A 20,556-nucleotide genomic window follows, 5' to 3' on the forward strand; every position below is an offset into this window, starting at 1 on the left:
GAATTACAGCTGAAATCCAGGACTTCCACCTGCCTTCTTCCATATTACATAAGTTACAGTGAGTGAGCGCAGTGCACCATCTGGCCTCCACATTCAGTCTACACAGGCATTCCTGCTCGAATGTGAAAACAGAGCTCCTGCAATGGTCAGAGAGCTCACGCAGCTGCCTGCTGTCACTCCTGTATGCTTGGCTACTTGCTCAAGGATCATTGTGTGGTTCTCAGAAAGCGTCAGGACGAGTTGTTGTGTCACTGGCATCCTGCTTCTGAATGCTCAAAGTCAGGTGGCAGGAGATATCCTTTTGAGGCTGATCAATATATCTAAATCAGTCAATAAGGTTTCCAGTTATGTTCTAATATGTTTCTTATTAATTTGGAGGATACGGTTGGCCTCAGGCTCAGAGCGGAAGTCTTTGAAGTCTGAGGCACATGAATATATTTAGAATGACCTGAATATCTAGGCTTCTTTGAGGTGTTTTGAATCAAATGAATTGTATGTTGGCAAACGGAGGGATTTGCATTGTGCACTTCCATAATTGTGCCACTGTTTTCCTAGTCCCTTATCACTAGGGATTGCCATTTTCATAGCTTTATCTGTGTTATTTTCTGTCAGCTGTGGCAGTGCACTGCCTCACCGCTTATCAGAACAATAGGCAACCGAGCAAGGTCCATTAGCATTTGTAAGGGCGTGGAAGAAAGGCGTGCCTGGCAAGATAGAAAATGAGAGTGAGTTCAAATCACCTCTGCACTACCTGCCTTCCTTGGGACGGTCCCGTGAAAGGCTACAGCGGCATTTCATAATTTCTGCATTGAAAATAAAGCAGTCGCACCCACCAAAGGAAATAGATGGACTCCGAGTGAAACCAAGATTATATGGTTTACCGAAACAAACACAACGCATCTAAATGGAACAAAAGAAAGGCGAGAAAATCACACAGCTATATTCGTCAACAGCATTATTGCTCTTACTGGAAGCACAGTGAAGGAGAGAGAAAGAGGGAGCAGCCGCCTGCGCAGGAGCTGCAACTGCGCGCGTTCATCCAAAAGATATAGCTTTTTTTTCTTTTCTTTGTAAACCCGCTTTGTTAAATAAAAAAACGTAGACTGATGAAGATGAAGCGCCCGCTTGGATAAATCGGAGCGCGAGGGAAGGATGCGTCTCTTCTTAGGAGCAGGTGTATTCAGCCAAGTGGAGGCGCAAGGCACAAAGCAGGAGCGATGCACAACAGCCACCGGACCACAACACCTGCTCCAAAGGAAAAACCCTCATGCTTAGATAGCCAACGCTACTGGTCAACGCGCTTCTTGCCCTCAAAATAACTCGGTTTTTTTCTTGCAACTTATCAGGAGAATGTGGGCACCGTGAAACTGATGGACGCACAGCTTATTTGGAAAATACTGTAGTGAGAAAACAAATAATAATCAAGGACTGCTCTGTTGGTTTCTCTTAAGGCTGCTTCACTGAAATCCTGTTATTATCAAGGACAGAATCATCTGCAAGGATGCCCGTACAACTTTTATCAGCGCAGTCGCTCTACATAGGAATGGAGGTGCTGATTGCAGTGGCGTCTGTAATCGGCAACGTGATGGTGGTTTGGGCGGTGAAAATTAATAAGTCGTTGCGAGATAACACGTTTTGTTTCATCGTCTCCCTGGCTCTGGCGGATATTGCAGTGGGAGCCCTCGTCATCCCTTTGGCCATTACTATCAGCATCGGACTCCAAACTCACTTTTACAGCTGCCTGCTCGTAGCGTGCACGGTGCTGGTGCTGACGCAAAGTTCAATCCTGGCCCTACTGGCTATTGCAATTGACCGCTATCTCAGGGTCAAGATCCCGACCAGGTAATGAGTTTTTTTGCAACATGAAAATGAAGAGAGTGCCACGTGGACACGTGACAGTGATCTTGATAAGAATGGTGCTGATGATGACAGGGTTTTAGCAGAAGTCACTACAGTTCAAGTTCTGTGCTCATGGACATTGGTTTCCTCATGGGTCTTGCTTCACTTCACATGATGCTTCCATACTGCCATTCCCTTTTATATGCATATAGTAGATCTGACTCACCAGTACTGACATGACAGCTAACCACGGCACAGCTGATCAACCAACAGCTTTTTATTAGTCTCTCTGTCCTGAGAGATGCTAATATGTGTGGAAGAGTAGCACAGGTACAGAATTAGTATGATGGCTGTAGGAAAAATGTGTTTTCTGTGTTCCTCTAGGGCACAACAAAGGTCAGGTTTGCTGTCAATGATTCCATATCTCTCTTTGTATTTGATGCCACCAGTGGTTTATGATTTTGGGCTGAAACAAAAGACTAAGCAGCGGTGCTATAAAGGCTGAAAAGATAGGCTTAGTAGAAGAGGGGAATTTATATTGTCTGATAGCCTTGAACTGTAATCTCCTGTCTACGAATCAACTAAATCTTCATTCCTAAGCTTTTTATTACTTATAAAACCAACCAAGCTTTATTTTGTTTGCTACATTTTTTACAGTGAGTCCTTGTGTTATTTAAATCAGAATTTCTATCACTAAGCAGTTGCTACTGCCACTCCTTTCCCACAACTTCTATTTTTTATCAAGAGGGAGGATTCCCCCCCAGACATTGCCACTATCAATTATTAGTTATCCGAAAGGGAGCAACATGAGCTGGATTAGGTAGCTGTTTCCCTGCCTCAGGCTGAGTCTCTGTACATTTCTTGGTGATATGGACAGTAGTGATAAGATTTTACAGCCTCTGCACCTTTAACCTCCTTAAGGGTTTGCAGGCACTGTGTTGTTCGAGTGGAAATATGTGCTGCAAGGAAATGTGTGTAACATGTCCAGGGGCTTTTGGTTTGAATGGTAACTCTTTTTTCTGAATCACACCTTTTTTCAGCCCAGGGACACTGACAAAATGAAAAATGAAGTAAATAAAGCCTGCATGTCCTGACAGCACTGTGAGAGAAAGTGCTGACATTATACTGTGTTGTCTGTAGGTACAAGCGAGTGGTTACCCCTCGGCGAGCGGGGCTGGCAGTGGTGATATGCTGGACGGTGGCCTTCATCGTGGGGCTCACCCCCATGTTAGGCTGGAACAACCTGAAGCGCCACCAGCAGAACGGCTCCATCAGCTCTGATCTTATTATCACCTGCCAGTTCGAGAACGTCATCAGCATGGACTACATGGTATATTTCAACTTTTTCGGCTGGGTACTGCCACCGCTGCTGTTCATGCTGGTCATCTACACAGAGATCTTCTACGTGATCCACAAGCAGCTTAACAATAAGAATTTCACCACCAGTCACACAGACCCCAACAAGTACTATGACAAGGAGCTGAATCTGGCCAAATCTCTGGCTCTGGTTCTTTTTCTCTTTGCCATCAGCTGGCTCCCCCTCCACATCATCAACTGCATCACGCTTTTCTGCCCTAAGTGTGAGAAGCCCGTAGTCCTCCTCTACATCGCCATCCTGCTCACTCATGGCAACTCTGCTGTCAACCCAATTATCTACGCTTTCCGTATTAAAAAGTTCCGCATGGCCTTCAGGAAAATCTGGCAGCAATACTTCTGCTGCAAGGACACACCAGCTCTGGAGATTCAGCCCAGCGACAGGAAAGAGATGCCCAATCCAGAGTCACAGCAGGCTACACCACCACAGCCCCCTCAGAAGGAAATCCAAAAATCTAATCCACAACAGCCAACACCACCTGAGCAGCAGCAGCAGCAGCAGCAGCAGCAGGACCATAGGACCGAACCACCCCAACAATCTAAAGAACATCCGCCCTTACCGGAGCACAATGCAGTCTAAGCCAAGGAACAGAGCTGATCGCTGGCTGGGAAAGTAATGAGCATTGGTTCTCTCCTCATTTGAATGTAGTCTAATGAGGAGCATCGTGTCCTACGATGCTCTAGTGACTGAGGCGATCATTTATTCAAATACTGGAAGATCATTTATCTTTACTCAGGAGGAGTGGATTTAGTGAGCAAAAAATGTTATCTGAACAAAAGGTTATCCATTAACTTGCAATAATGGAAATCTTTTTGAAAATGACTGTCTAAGTAACAGACTAAAGACAAGCTTTTAACTGCTCATTATGATCAAACAGTTGGTGTGAACATCACAAAATGTGCAATATAAGTTATTGTGGTTGGTCAGTATCAGATTATCAAATGTTATAACTTGGTAAAGAATGAAAGTTTATACGTTCAAAAGAGCAGGTTCATCTTATTACTGTAATACTGTGTGTATGTTTAAACTGACGGTGGCTGAAGAATATGAATGTAATGGTAATGTAAATAAGAGACTACAGCAGCACAGCTTTGAACGCTCATCTCTTCTTCAGGGTCTTAATTGCACAACGGTGGTAGCGCAAGCGGAACTATGGGAGAGATTGCTGCAGCAACGCTGTGTGTGTGTGCTGATAGAAGGGTTTTGTAGTCTCTTAACTCTTCTCCACTAGAGCTGAGTCCCTCAGTGGACCCAGCAGCACTGATCCATTACTGAGGAGATGGACAGGGATAAGAAGCAAGCGGCTGGAGGGAATGGGAGGTTTTAACCTTATAGAAGCTGCGTGCAGGAGACTCGCGTCTACAGCACCACAGCTAGTCATGTGGAAGAAAGACGAGATGCACTTAAAGCTCATATTTATCCAGCCTCCATGCCAGCTGGTGCTGGGAGCTGGGTTTTCCTTCTTCTTTTTTCGCTAAATGGACATATGATAACCATAACACAATTTACCACTAGGCACAGTGGCTTTCATGGCCTTACTCAGTACTTTAATTACTTTGTAGTATGGACTAGACTGCAAAAGACAACCAAAAGATTGTGAGTATCTTAACTACACTGTAAGCTCAACATTTTGTATAATGCCAAACTGGAGCACCTGTCGTAATTAAACAATGTTCAATGCCACTGACATAAAAACACTGTTTGAGTATGTAAAGTAATTCTGTTTTGTCTCTTGTAAAGACTCAGAGCTCTGGCTAAGTCAGTTCACTGATGTTCTCTTAAGTGGGTGACAATCTCTTATGTAAGTTTACGACATTTTCCATTGCAGTCTTGACAAGCATCTCTCGGAAATGAACATTTGGCAGTGAACATTTTGATGATCCCATTGCCGCCGAGAAGGCAGAATCCTTAATGCAATCTGCAGTAGCAATACCTTGATTTGTCTCTACAGTGTTTAGGCCAAGTGGACTGTACATAACACATACTTAAGGATAAAGAGGATAAATAAATGTATAACATAATGTTCCTTTAGGTCATGATATTTAAAACCTATGTTTACAGTTTTTATTCTAATAGAATATAGAATTATACATATTTGTGATATGATTATATTATTTCATAGTTAGAATGACTTCTGGTGCAAATGTGACAACTGCGCACACGGTCCAACCATGTTTCCAAGAGATAACGTTTATATACAACTAATTTGCAACAGTAACAGCAACCATAATGGCACCTGGATTATGTTTTCTATTAATATTAATGTGGAAATATCAAGTCACAGAAATGTTGATACTAAACGTATAAGAAATGTTCACTGACAATGTATTTAATTTGTTTTCCACCAAAATATCCGATACGGCAATACAATATCTGCCAAAACCACGATCCACAGACAGGGAGTCTGGATGCAAAGCCCAGACGTTGGTGTCAAAATCTTGACTTTTGTATCCTCCTGAATCTACAGGTCCCCTTAACTCTATAAAGGTTTATAGCATCTTTCAAATCATTGTTTTGGTTATGGGGCCAGCAAACTGATTTGGTTTAGTCTCACCGCTCTCATCTCATCTTTCCAGCTGAAGCAAGATGCTATTTCAGACAAACCTCAGCAATTTGAGCATTTTGCAACTAAGGAGCCAGATATTTTTCTCAAGAGTGAATATTGGACTTGCATTCATAACCTGGCCATAAACATGACTCCAAATGAATGCTTATTTTGCTCTGTATCTGCTGGTTGTAATAAACAGCTGTTTGCTAACAATTTTCCCATATCGACTTAAAAGGTGACAATATGTTAATGTTGCCTTTACATCTTGTTCCTGCTTCCCCTAAGTGGACAAAAGAAACAGGTATTGCAGGTTTACAGGTAGGCGCTAACAGCCGTTATCAATCTGTACTTTCCTCACATGGTCAGCACTTCCTGTATGTTAACTGAGGATACACTCAAGTGCACCTATTCAGTTTTCAATTTTCTACCTATAAAATCCTCCTGACAAGTCATCACTTTCTCAGCTGTAATTATTCCACAGCAAGCCCCGGATAGCTCAACTTTCTATTGGTACCTTGCTGCAGCTTGGCAGCGCTGACAAAATTCTCATTACCGCTGCAATAATGCAGTGAGTGGCTCTTAGATAACAGTTGAGAGTTGTCGCAGCTCTGACAACCCATTTCTTCTCTCAGTGTATAAGTTCCTTTGATATTTGGCAATGTATAAAGTTCCTGGAACGACCATGTTATTCTAGTGAGTACTGCTGCTCAGTCTCGCTGTGTGAGGTCTCCATCTCTCAAGTTGCCAACAGATTCACTTCAGTGTCCTCTTTCAGATACAACTTGCAGCAGAAAATATATTATATGTGCATGTTCATATGATATAGTGCTGAGCAGAAAGCTTTTATAAATCAATAGTCTGGTTCAATATTAGGAATGTTTTACATACAGTGTAACACTTACTCAGTCTTGGAGGCTATTCTTATCATGTTGGCTTGGTTTTCTGGGCAAAGATGCTGAGTTTCAAGGAAGGATTAAATATCAAGTCGAAAGAGGCTTCAGCTTTGTATTTTCAACAGAACAGCAGAGGTGACCTTTCCCTGCAGCGACCTACTGTCCTTGGGGCTAATGTGGGTGCTAACCGCATATCCTGAGGGAAGGAGAGAGGCCTCTCTTTCAACCGCTTCATATTCCTGTTCTGCAGTGTAACCAGGTTCAGGGTGGAGCAACTTTGTGTTTTATGTTGTTACACATCTGTATCTATTATATTTGCATTAGATGACGTACATGGCTTGGTAAACATTTGCGAGGGAAATTCTCTGGAAAATGTGAAAAAGAGAGTGATGTGTTTGGGAATGAATACAAACTAATGTAATGCAAAGTATTGTAATAACAAGAGAGCAGATGTCCTCCAGTGTACCTGCCATGGTCCCTTCTGGTGAAGTGCACCTATTTGGATAATAATATTAATATTTCTTCAGAATGGTTTCAACCATGTTTCAGGTCAATATTTAGTTCTGTACATTAGCTGAACATCTAACCGACAACGACCTTCCAATCTGCCAAAGACTCCCTCTATTTCAACTATAGGGCAGGCTGATGGGGAAATGCATTGCATGATATTTATGTCCCAGTAAAGGGCTTTTTTCATTAAAAATGGAGGAGCAGTTTGATCTACCTGGGTTCTGATCTGGCGTCATGAATAAGCAAGGGTGTTGTGCCCCTGGTGCTGCTGCACAACAGGAAAAACAAGCCTCCTTGTCAGAACATTTTATATACCACAACATCTGTCTTAGGGAACAGCTGTAACACAGCTCCAATGCAGAGCTTTAAAGGATAAAGGAAGGATAACACACACGTAAAAGAAGCACTACAGTATGATGGTGTTATACAGTAAGGCACAGAACAATATCCACCATCACATCACATACGGCTGATTGTAGGCATTCTTCTGCATATGTGATTTTACAGGAAAGCAATCAGTCATAAAACAAGGCCACCAATTCTGCCTTTGCTGAAAGAGCATCTGTGTCATACCAATCTGTGTTATGATACAGAAATGTGGGAACATCAATTCCTATTTGGCATAGCAGCTAATGAAAGGCTGCATCCAAACTGATGTGCATAAAAATGCGAAGATGCACACAAAAAAAGAGTGGGTGCAAATTTGCAGCAGATGGAAAATCTGCATGCAATAACAACTGAACATATTAATGATATTATTAATATATAATTATAATTAAGATATAATGATATGGAACAGATTTTAGATCAACAGTTACAATATAGCAAAGCAATTACACAGAGCCGATGAACTCTTCAGCCATCTTCTTCAGCTGTGAATTTAACCTAAAGGTGTTGCAATCAGTAATATTTTACAATGCTACAGAAACAGTTTCCTCCCACTCACTGAAAACAGCAATAAGGGCTCACAGCATGTGTGACAACCCTTCAATAAAACAGCATTAGGGTTCTACAAATAACACTAATTTTCCCCAACAATCAATTATTCAGGCTTCTTACAACAACATCAATATTTTAGCTCATTTTTTATCAAATCTCTGCCTCAGGAGGTATTTTGAAAAAAACAGCCTTGAAGCTATAATGTTGTAAAATGTAGGGGGAGATTGGCTCCTGTATGAACCCAGACTTTAGAGAAGATGCAAATAATGGTCCCAGGATTTCATTTAAAAAATAAGTTTTATGGAGCAGATCGAGCAGAGATGGTGTTATGCTTTGTTAAATGGCATAATTAACTTCCCTTGGTAAAAAAGAGGTTTTCCTTATACTGGCTGTTAAAAATTGATGCTGCATTTCTCCCTACGGAGAAAAAGGAACGCTATTCCTAACCCTCTTTTGGCGTCATTGACAGTTCTTATGACAGACTGCCACCTGCTGGTAAAGAATATTTTTGTATAGTTGATTAAAAGTGTGTAGGAGGAGTACTCACTTTTGTGGCAGTCTGTGGTGGAGGGTACTAAGGTCACATCTGGTTCCTTCATTAAGCTTCTCCCACAGGTCCTGATGGCCCTTTCAGCGTCCATAGACTTGCATTTAAAATCTTCTGATGGCAGCTCCAAAGACCTGCTTGGCAGATTAATATCCTCAAGACACTAGAATTAGCTCATGGAGCAAGGATGAAAGAGCCAAAACAAAAACCCCCCTGCATGCATTTGCACATTGGATTCAATACATAATTCAGCCATATGTTGCTCAGAAACAACATGAATCCACAAGATTATACATTTTAATAATTTCCCTCAATAATAGAATTAAGTGCACCCCATTATAATCATTGTTGTTTTATAAAATTCTGTTTTATACAATTATGTATAGTAAAAACTTGCAGTTTAAAGAATGCACAGATGAATTGGCAAGATAATTTATCAACTATTTCTATCATAAGCAACATTTTTTTAATCATTCTAAATTCGTGAGCATGAAACATTTGTTTGAAATTGTTGATTATCTCACAGAGATCCTAAAGATATGTAGTTCCCACATCAACAGATCTCTCACACACAAACTGTCATTGTGCCAAAATAATGTTTTTCTTATGAACTTCAATATAATGTACCTGTGGAAGAAGTATTCAGATATGGTACTGAAGTAAAAGTAATACTACAGTGTAAAAACAAGTAAAAGTCATGCATTCAAAAGCTTAAGTAAGTAAAAGTATTACCATCAAAATATATTGAAAGTACCAAAGTCAAAGTACCCATTTTAGAATAATGTATATAATATTACTGGATTCTAATTATTGATGCATTAATGTGTGGAGCTCATTTTAATTAGCCTACTTTATATAATATACTACTTTATATAGACATACTGTGAAATCATTTTTTTGTTTTTTACTGTGTGTTCCTCAGGCATTTTAAAGAGGTTACTTATGGTTAAAATGCTATGCTTGAGATAATGTAATGCTAGATCTATTGCTGTCCACTTTAGTGAAACAGGCAGTCATCAGCAAATGCATAACCACTAACAGTAATGTCAGGGTTAAAGTTGTTTTGCTGCATTACGGGAAAATGACGCAGTGTGTGCACAATGATCTGGGTTTTTGTCCTAGAGGGAAATGGCCATGCGAGTTCAAACTTCGGCAACAACGCACACGGTAACAGAGAGCTCAAACCCCAGCAAACACACATCAAAAGGAGGGATAATTGCCTGCCTCAACAAGTCTGAACCAAAGTGCGCAGAGGCAGCTGAAGTGCAGAGCCTGACTCACTTCCCGCCTGCTATCAGCTGCTTGTCCTTTATCAGGAAGGGGAAATTCCCATCCCATTTTACCATTTTCTGAGCTGGTGGTTTTAAAACCCTGTTGAATGGACTTCAGCATACACAACTCTTTACTATAACACAAAATGCCTATCTGTAACAAAGCAATCTTTTGGTTTGGTTTACAGGCCATCTGTTGGCTGTGGCAGATTTTGAAAACAACTCTTTAAAACATTGTGGAGGCGTTGCTCCATATGCAGTTAAACAAGCCATAATAATATTTGGTGCAATCAGAGCTCCCATCGTGGCCCATGCTGTCACTCCCTGTGGCTGTGCTTTGGATGGCAGAGGATGGAACGCCTATAAAGGCCACTGCTTATGACTGGCAGTAATTAGCTTTTAACGGTGGTGGTGAAAGATGGCTGTCCATAATTTCAACACAACTCCGCCTGCCTGGACTTGCTCTGCAGTAGCAGCCCACGCCTCAACAGACGCAGTCTACCCTCATGCATGGCTCTCGGCCAAACCTGCCTGCTGTTTTTTTAGTGATATTATATAATTACAAATTGTCTACAGTATCACTTAAACTTATACCTCCCTGGGGTGGCCTGGTGGCCTAAAAGGGGTTAAGGCGCCAAACATGAACCACAACGTCCCCATCATTCCCCATCTCACACTCTTCTTATTTCCTGTCATCTATCTACTGTCGCTATCCCATAGAGGCAGAAAATGCCAAATATATGTGTGTATATATCCCTCAATAACTTCTGTCATGGTATGATTTATCATGCAGGTGAACCATGTGCACACAACTAAGAAGACATGTTTGGTTTTCATAAAGCCACAAGTTACTCAATAAAACAGCAAGAATGTGACAATCATGTATGTATCCATACAAAGTAATTGCAAAACATCAGTACAAATGCTTCCAGGACTTGCTGTCATATCCTGTTTCACTCATCAGTACCAAAGTGTCCCAATCCTGTAGAGTACCTGAGTGGATACAGAGGAAATGTGTATTTTTGGTCTGCGGTTGCCACCAAAGGCTTGGTGCCAGAGCAATGGGAAAGAAAACAGTGATAAGCAGTAATGGTTTATATGACATGCATTTTTACCAGCTTTGATCAACTTGACATTGCACTTTGCTTTGATCCCTAGCAGCGAGGTGGAACTTCATTTCCTCACATTAAGATTGAGAAAAGTTGTTGTCTGCTAATGTAAGCCAGATCACGTTTTAAGACTGATACAAGGTGATCAACACAGCCATTATTTAAGTTTATTTAAGTAATCTTTGGCTGACCTACTTTAACCTAACCTATTTAAGTATTTTGCATTGTCTATCCTGGGTTGGATGTGACAAGGATGACACATCACTTTGAGGATCATTATTATCAGTAGCATCTGAAAGTACTATAATACATCCAAACATCTTGTAAATATGTATGTATGTATGTAATATTTGTATGACTCTGAATAGGAATCCATCGTTTCTATCTCTTAATCTTTACAAAAGATTATTAGAGTGTTACACTAAAATATTGTATGAACAAGTGTTCGCACAGTAAGCAAGAAATATTCCCAAAGGTGACTAATAGTCTAGATGTTGGAGAAGCAGAAGTAACCCTCCAGGGAGACATGAGTCAAAGCTGTGGCCTCTTGTGCGTCTACATTTATATGGCTGCACACAACTTTATGACAACTGTTTAAAGTTTGTATATGGAATTATTTCTGTCTATATTATCATGCTGACTTATTATGAATCATTACAGACAAGCTATTTTATGAGTGATACTTGAGGGCTTGGAGGGCACAACATGGTTTCCGCCCTGGTGATTGTTTGTTTTGATCAGTTTTTGTTTTGGCTGGGTCATAAGTTGTGTTTGTTGCGCTCTGAGGATCTTTGTGTGCCAATTTCACCCACAAGCATGCATAGTATCTTGGCAAATTAAAAAGGGTTACAAATATTCCAAGACAATACATTAGACATGCTGTTCATTGCTGTTTTAGTTCATTGTTATTGTAATAATGAAGTGAACAACATAGAATGGCCGAAAATAAAACAAAGGAAACACAGAGGTAAACTTCTTGGAAAGCCAAAATAAACTGTTGTAGGAGTTTAGTGGGGTATAAAAACAAAGCTATTCCCAGAATAACTGCAAGGCACAGCAGACTCCGCAGGGCTGGGTAAAGTACCTGGACGTGGTGAAGGGGTAACGATCCCTCCACATCAAAACCTCCGTGTGTTGCACAGTCTCTGTGTCCCACCGCAAAGTCAACAAACCAGTCGTCATAAAACACAACACAGTTGAACGAGGAAGCTGGCCAAGAAACCACATCAACTGTGGCAGACAGGAAGTGAATTTTGCATTTATAACTGCCTGCTAGAAACATACCATAAGACATAAACAGTTTGCTTTAACGAGGCAGGGTAGTAAACAGGGCACAATTAAGGACAAAGTTGCAAAACTTGCTGTACAACACTGAAACCCTTAAGAATCTAGCCCAGCTGAAGAATCAGGGCATAAAGATGCTGAGCTTTCAGAGTTTTCACCCTGAGCTATTACTGACCTTAAAGAGAAAGTTCACTCCAAAATCAAAAACACGTATTTTTCCTCTTACCTGTAGTGCAATTCATCAATCTAGATTGTTTTGGTGTGAGTTGCACAGTGTTAGAGACATAAGCCATAGAGATGTCTGCCTTCTCTCAAATATAATGGAACAAGATGGCACTCGGCTTGTTTTGCTCAAAGCGCCCAAAAAAATTTGAACACTCAACAGCAAGGTCTCTATCCAAAATCATGACTTGGTTAATAAGATAATTCACAGGTTGTAAGCAGTTTCTGCACATTGATATGGTTGGCGGGTGTAGTTCGTTATAAAGAAAGTAGTTCTTACATGAAACTGCTCACAACCTGTGTATTATCTTGAGTAACCAGTTCATGATTTCTGGATAGAGATATTGTTGAAGAAGACAGACATCTCTATGGCCGATATCTCCAGTGCTGGGGAACTCACACCAAAACAATCTAGATTGATAAATATTTAGAGGTGAACTGTCCCTTTAAAATGCCTTTAAAAATGTCTTGTTCTGCCTCACTGTTTCAGCAGCTCCAGAAAAAAAGATAGAGAGGTCACAAATTATGACTTTTTGGTAGTACATTGTTATGTTATTGTATTAACCATACAACAACAGAGCAATGTACCTAATCATAAAGATCCCGCCCATGTGAGCTGTGAGGATCTTGCTGCTCTACTATGATATTATCCAGCTCTCTGATGACGCAGAACACCTCGTACGGTTGTGGTGGTGTGTGCCAACAGGCTGTTCTATGATTGAGGGCAATTTTGGGAAGTATGTCACACAAAAAAAATTGTATTTTTCTGTTGTAAGTTTGTAAGTTCTGTGCCAGATGTCTTTTTTCAAGCAAAGTGCCAAACCAAATGAAATGTGGCATTTGTTAAAAAGCATGGAGCCGTTTTCATTAAGCCTTTGACGCCATGTAAAATCAGTGGCAGATGTTTTCAAAGGAGGCCTGGGGATCAACTGAGGAGCCACATATGAACAGAAATAACCTTATGATTGTGTCTGAATGACCTTAACAACTGCATCCAATGAAAGAGGGCTTGTGCATTTGAAGCTGGATAGAAAATATATAGATAGAAATATAATCCATGTGGCCAAAAATATATGTAGCTAGCCTACAATATGAATGTGTGTAATGTAATTATACTGTAGCTGGTATTCTGCATTTTGTGTGTTAACCAAATGTCTGTTATTAAATGTCTATATCGGAAAACAAAGGACGTTCAAGTGGAATCACTGTTTTCCAGGAACAATGTGTTGGGTTTGTGAATAATGTGCAAATTAGGTGAGGGTCAGCAAACGGGCAACAAGCATAATAAAATAAAGGAAATTACAAATGTTGAATCCCCCTCACAAACAAATGTTTTTTGACCCACCAGTCATTTTTTAAATCTGGAGAAGAATGTGTGTTATCAAGACTGGTAGCATACACGATAGATTTAAACGTTATAGCACCCGTGTAGACATGCTGATCTAACTATAAAAAGTAGTATCATGGCTGCTGCTCTCTGTGGGGAAATCACAACAAACAACAGAAATAACAGTTGGAACAAAGAGGAAGTACTTAATGAGGAAAGGATATGACAACATTTTTTAGACATTTCAAAACTTTGAAAATGTGGGATGAATGATGCGTGTGTCAAAATGTGTGAAGCATCAACCTCATCAGGAAACCATAGTTCAAAATGAGGAAGGACACCTACTTCATCAAACCGCAGGTCCAAAATTTCACACGCCTCTTCATTAGGACATTGATAGGTACAGAATTTTCTAACCATAAAAGGCAAGTCATTAGAGAATCTGTAAGGATGCACAATTTTTTCTTTTTAATTCTCCATATAAATAAAGTCTCAATTGCAGCTAAAAAATTTTTAGCCACATATAACTAATATTCAACATGGGCTTTTACAGGTACTTCCCTCTCTATTTTAAATGGAGTATTTTGACTTGGCTCATCAGTTAAAAAGAGTTGTTTATTTTTCTGCATCTGAAAACTCAGTGGAGCAACTGAGTAAACATGACTGCACAGGTCGAAAGGATGTCAGCAGTGTGCTCACTAAAAAAGACCCTCATCTGCAGTTTTGGCCATTCATGTGGGATTGCAAGTGAGTCACGATATGCTGGCTGAGACACATCCTTGCCCACACACCAACACCTTGATACTCACACAACTCAAAATATCAACATATACCCAGCATACACACACTACTGCACAGTAGGTACTCTCAAGATTACAGATTAGCCAAAGCAGAAATTGTTTTTTAGAATCAAAAGTTGTTTTCTGTGTTGTTGTTTTGGACGCATGGCTCAAACTGTTACGTAATAGAGATGTGCATGAGAACTAGAGAAGTAAGATCCGCTTTGTCGGGAAAATACATAAACATTAGGTCCAACTACTCATTGCCAACTACGCATTGCCAAATTAGACCTATTGCTAATGAATTGAGTCATCATGGGGATGAAGCCACTGAAGATGTTGCATCAGCAACAGTGTGCAGTGATGATGAAGCAGGTAGTTCCCCAAAATCTGGCCAACAACAATACTGTAATACTGCAAAGAGTCATATTTAACAACACAGGGATTTCTTAATCACCTTAATAATTTGTCATAGTGCAGAAAACTAAAACATTTAATTAAATGTTTGCCATCTTAGAAAATAAAACAACAGACAACTTTTCTGTAAGAATCTAATTTTGGCTTGACATAGATTGACATTTTATTCAGTATCCAGCTATAGATAAAGAGGAAACAAATGTCTATTTATGTACAAAGGTGGAACAAACTCTTTTTTATATCATTACTTTGAGCATCTAAATAACAGAAGTGTCTGGCTTGGTCCCATGATGAGTGTGTTGTACTCAGGTAAAAATACATCAACATGTCCAGAAGAGCTTTTTGCATGAATGAAAAGGATGACAATGACAATGTATACTGAGCATCTAAACATTGTCTTTAGGCTCTCTTTAGGTTATTTCCTGAAGGTTTTTGATGATGTAAATTCTTAAGATAATAGCAACTTTAAGAGCTTTCAAAGTAATTTGTTATTTGGTTGATAATTTGTGTGCGTTTTCAAGCAGCATGCTTTACTTTATTAACATAGTACAAATGCAACCATAATTGGTCTTATCCACCACTGCTATTGCTCACCCCCTCCAGCTTGAAATTTCTACAAAAAATTAACAATTAGCTAACCACTCACTAGCTGTTAGGTAAAGCTAAATGTGGATATTTTGGAAATTCCCCATGTCCATTCAACATGCTGTCTGTCAAGATGTTCGGTGGGAGGGTTGAGGTTAGTAGTAGGCGGGGTTGAGGTGAAGTGACTAAGACTTTACATTGCATAAAAACAAGGTCCACAACCAAGGGCACAAAGCAGAGACAAGCAGAGCAACCAAAACAAAGAGGAAAGCCAACACTGAAGAAGAAACACTGCTGATCGTCAGCACAGCTTTTTAAATCCTTTTTGTCTAACGGAGCACTTGCTCGCTCCAAGGCTCTTAGTGTATATCTTTTTTGTTACATTTTGAAGCAACCTACAGCAGATCTCATCATGAGGTGCTATGCTTTAGCTGTGTGTTTATTTTTGAGTGTAAGCATACAGGATGGATGGAGCCTTCCCCTCAAGTCTGTCTTTGTCACCTTCCCAGGAGACATCATCAAAAACATGACTGATATGGAGCTGGCAGAAGTAAGTAACAGATGGTTAATTTCGTCTTTAATGGATTGAAATTGCCAAAACAGTTTGCAATCAAGCTGTGCGGGGAAGTAATTATCTGAACACATATCTCTGTCATAATGTTAAAAATTGTTTCTGCTGAATTTAAGCTACACGAGTAGCAGTGTATTAGTGAGAACAGGTGTCACAAAAACACTAGAATAGAATTTAATTTGTTTTCCAAACCAAAGTTTACTTCATAAGGACCCATTCTGATATAATCATCCAACTGGACTCATTAGATCATGTGATTTCTCATGTTCTCCTGTCAGGGTTATCTGAAGAAGTTTGGCTACATTGACACACTGCATCGCAGTGGCTTCCAGTCTATTGTTTCAACCTCCAAGGCTTTGAAGAGGATGCAGAGGCAGATGGGGCTGGAGGAGACTGGAGAGCTGGATAAGTCCACCCTGGACGCCATGAAGCGGCCTCGCTGCGGGGTTCCTGATGTGGCCAACTACAAAACATTTGATGGAGACCTTAAATGGGACCATCGAGATGTTACTTACAGGTAAGTGGAGAGAATACATTTGTTCATAGACTTGAAGACATTATAATGCTTGTGCTTTGTAATGCAAGGCACCACATAGAAGAGTATCTCTGATGGAGGTACATCCGCAAGTATCTTGGCTGACATTGTCAATTATAAGTCTGAAAGCAGTTTCATTCTGCGTTTCTCCACAGGATCCTTAGCTATACTCCAGATATGGAGAGCTCTCTGATTGATGACGCCTTTGCCAGAGCCTTCAAGGTGTGGAGTGATGTGGCCCCTCTGACTTTTACCCGCCTCTTTGATGGGACGGCTGACATCATGATTTCATTTGGAAGAAAAAGTATGTGTTTGTGCGGTGGTCATTTCATTTTGATGTGACATATTTGTATTGTAATTTTGTACTAAACACATGTCTAAAATCAAAGATTAACGTGCAATTATTATTTTTTAATTCAGATCACGGAGACCCATACCCATTTGATGGTAAGGATGGTCTTCTGGCCCATGCTTATCCCCCTGGCGAGGGTGTGCAGGGTGACGCACACTTTGACGAGGATGAGTACTGGACCCTGGGAACAGGACCAGGTAATCAGACATACCAAAAGATATTACTCCACCTCCAACAATTTTATGAGGTTTTCTCCACCCGGTGTTCACTTTATACATTGCATTAAATGTATGGTTTATTTCTGTCACTTAAGCTGTGAAGACTCGCTATGGGAATGCTGATGGTGCCATGTGCCACTTCCCCTTCACTTTCGAGGGCAAATCCTACAGCAGCTGTACTACTGAGGGTCGTTCGGACAACCTGCCATGGTGTGCCACCACAGCTGACTATGGCAGAGACAAGAAATTTGGCTTTTGCCCAAGCGAACGTAAGATTGACAATTTATTCTGCAAGGGAAATAATAGGTCAGAGGTCAGCCACATGAGGGCATTTGCTTTAAGGCATGCTGACTCGCTTCACCCGCTCATCCTTCCCCCTATTTTTTATCCTGACAGTTCTGTACACATTTGGAGGAAACGCAGACGGAGCAAAGTGTGTCTTCCCCTTCGTCTTTCTGGGGGAGGAGTATGACAGCTGTACCACAGAGGGTCGCAGTGACGGTTACCGCTGGTGTGCCACCACAAACAACTTTGATACTGACAAGAAATATGGATTCTGTCCCAGTCGTGGTGAGTGACAGGAACCACAATGCATAAGGGCTGTGAAGTACTGCCACAATGGCTTGTTTTCTTACTGTTGATACGGTATGTCGTTGTTTGGCCAGACACCGCTGTAATTGGTGGAAATTCTGAGGGAGAGCCCTGCCACTTCCCCTTTGTGTTCCTGGGTAAAGAGTATGACTCCTGCACAAGTGAGGGACGAGGAGATGGCAAGTTGTGGTGCAGTACCACTGACACCTATGATGACGACAAGAAATGGGGCTTCTGTCCCGACCAGGGTGAGTTACATGAATATAAGAAAGAGAAAGTAGAGTAGATAAAATGCTATATGTATTTGCCCGTGCCAATCATTAATATTCCTTACTGTATGTGCTCCAGGTTACAGTCTCTTCCTGGTGGCAGCCCATGAGTTTGGACATGCCCTTGGCCTGGATCACTCCAACATAAGAGACGCTCTCATGTACCCCATGTACAGCTATGTGAAAGACTTCTCCCTGCATGAAGACGACATTGAAGGCATTCAATATCTCTATGGTAAGGTCATGATAAACTGTGTTATTGTGCAAAATCACATCAAAATGTTACAATTTCCAACTCCTCAACACTTTCTCTCAACCAACAAAATTTTCTTTTTTTAGGACGCAAAACAGGCCCTGATCCCACTCCCCCTCAGCCCAACACCCCAACCGCTACCCCTTATCCAGACCCTGATAAGACTGATGCTACAGATGAACCCACCACCACTACCACCGCACGACCTGTGGATCCGACCAAAGATGCCTGCAAGTTGACCAAATTCGACACCATCACTGTGATTGAGGGAGAACTACATTTCTTCAAGGATGGGTAAGCCAATTAGTCTCTTCTTCTTTGTAAAATAAGTAAAAACAGCATCATAAAAAGAAAACGGCAGTAGTGATGTGGTAATTGCATGTGTTAATCAACAGACATTTCTGGAAGATGTCCAACGGAAACGATGAACAGGTCAAGGGACCGTTTTCTGTTTCTGAGAGGTGGCCCGCTCTGCCAGCAGTCATTGACTCTGCCTTCGAGAACATTCTGAACAGTAAATTGTACTTCTTCTCAGGTAATAAAACGTTATCCTGTGTATAAGGGACCTCTAACACTTAAGCCCAAAATTGCAAAACCATTTTTTCTAATGATCATTTTCTTTCTATAGGGACCCGATTCTGGGTGTACACAGGGCAGAGTGTTCTGGGACCCCGTAGCATTGAGAAGCTCGGTCTCCCCGACAGCGTTCAGAAAGTGGAGGGAGCACTGCAGAGGGGGAAAGACAAAGTGCTGCTCTTCAGTGGGGAAAACTACTGGAGGTCAGTTAAAATTGGATGGGGAAGCATGTTTGTCACTGGAAGATTTTCAGCTCAAATTCAACCCCATCTGCTCTTCTTTGAGAATTATTAGTTTTGACCAAGCCAGTTAAACTCCACCTCCCCTTTGGTGTTCCAGTCAACTGTTGAAATAAGTTTATTATTATTTTTATGTTTTACAAGATAACCAAAGTTTGTGATTTAAGACAACAGATTGTTTTTGCCATTTTAATGACATTCTCTGCTATGATCAACACAGGCTTGATGTGAAGGCCCAGAAAATCGACAAAGGGTACCCCAAATACACAGATGTGGCCTTTGGTGGTGTCCCCAGTGATGCTCATGATGTGTTCCAGTACAACGGTAATTTCAAATATGTATCTACTGAGCTCAATAAACACAATTAGCATGTTACAGTAGATTGTGGCATATTAGAATTCTCATTTTGCATTCTAGTGATTCAAATTGAAATATTTCTGCTTTAGGTCACACCTACTTCTGCCGGGAAAGCTTCTACTGGCGTATGAACTCCCGCAGGCAGGTGGATCGTGTTGGCTATGTGAAATATGACCTCCTCAAGTGCACAGATGCTACAGGCCCTAACTACTACTGAGGAGATGAACAAACTGGGATGAGCTGGAAAATTGTCTTTAATGTGGTAGCACCTACTTCTCTCTCCTGTGCAGGTGTAAGGGAGAATGTGAAGCAGTATTTGTGTAAAGTGTCTGTTGTATGATGTGTGTGCTTTCTTGGGATGTGAATAATTTGCCATCATTGACGTTGGCTAATTCTATAACATACAGTATTGGCCTAAAAATAATTCAAAGGCACAAAGGAAAGCAAACCAAGTCGTGATCTTTGGCACTGCCTTGCCCTCAGTCTGTGAACTGCTTGGTTATGGGGGTCTAACATTTAAGACCCATAACCACAACTAAAATTTTATCAAAAGCTATCTGGATTTCAGATTTGCTGCATAACTTCTTAACGTCTGACAGGTTCAGACACTTTACAGTATTAGATTATTTTGGTATTTATAGCAATATCTAATATTATTTTTGCATCCTTAAGCTTGTTTGATTTGTATAATTATATGTGTGTATTTCTGAAAATGGCTTCAAAGCCAATTACTTGCACTGGAAGACTGATGTGTTTTGTATTACAGTTTGTACTTTTAACGTTAATGCAATAAACATTCTGTGAGAACTACATCCCACTGTCAGCTGTCTCAATCGTTCACCAAAACACTTGATTAACTGACATGCATATGGATTATCTGACAACACTATGCTCACACGCTATATTATTCGACATTTGAATCCACGTTCGCACAACAGAAAAAACACGTA

The 20,556-nt window shown here is 40.7% G+C and overlaps 2 protein-coding genes across 2 annotated transcripts; both read left to right on the forward strand.

Moving 5' to 3' along the window:
* Nucleotides 1–606: 606 nt before the first annotated feature.
* adora1b (adenosine A1 receptor b) lies at nucleotides 607–4,924 on the forward strand. Its single transcript, XM_039801958.1, has 2 exons — nucleotides 607–1,842; nucleotides 2,980–4,924. The coding sequence occupies exons 1-2, from the start codon at nucleotides 1,502–1,504 to the stop codon at nucleotides 3,791–3,793; spliced, it is 1,155 nt and encodes a 384-aa protein (XP_039657892.1). The 5' UTR covers nucleotides 607–1,501; the 3' UTR covers nucleotides 3,794–4,924.
* A 10,940-nt stretch (nucleotides 4,925–15,864) lies between these two features.
* On the forward strand, nucleotides 15,865–20,413 carry mmp9 (matrix metallopeptidase 9). The gene is made up of 13 exons (XM_039800599.1): nucleotides 15,865–16,195; nucleotides 16,495–16,733; nucleotides 16,907–17,055; nucleotides 17,172–17,300; nucleotides 17,417–17,590; nucleotides 17,718–17,891; nucleotides 17,987–18,160; nucleotides 18,261–18,416; nucleotides 18,521–18,728; nucleotides 18,830–18,969; nucleotides 19,063–19,213; nucleotides 19,470–19,573; nucleotides 19,696–20,413. The coding sequence occupies exons 1-13, from the start codon at nucleotides 16,058–16,060 to the stop codon at nucleotides 19,821–19,823; spliced, it is 2,064 nt and encodes a 687-aa protein (XP_039656533.1). The 5' UTR covers nucleotides 15,865–16,057; the 3' UTR covers nucleotides 19,824–20,413.
* The last annotated feature ends 143 nt before the right edge of the window (nucleotides 20,414–20,556 follow it).

The sequence above is a fragment of the Perca fluviatilis genome, chromosome 5 (assembly GCF_010015445.1).
Source record: "Perca fluviatilis chromosome 5, GENO_Pfluv_1.0, whole genome shotgun sequence".
NCBI classification, from domain to species: Eukaryota; Metazoa; Chordata; class Actinopteri; order Perciformes; family Percidae; genus Perca; species Perca fluviatilis.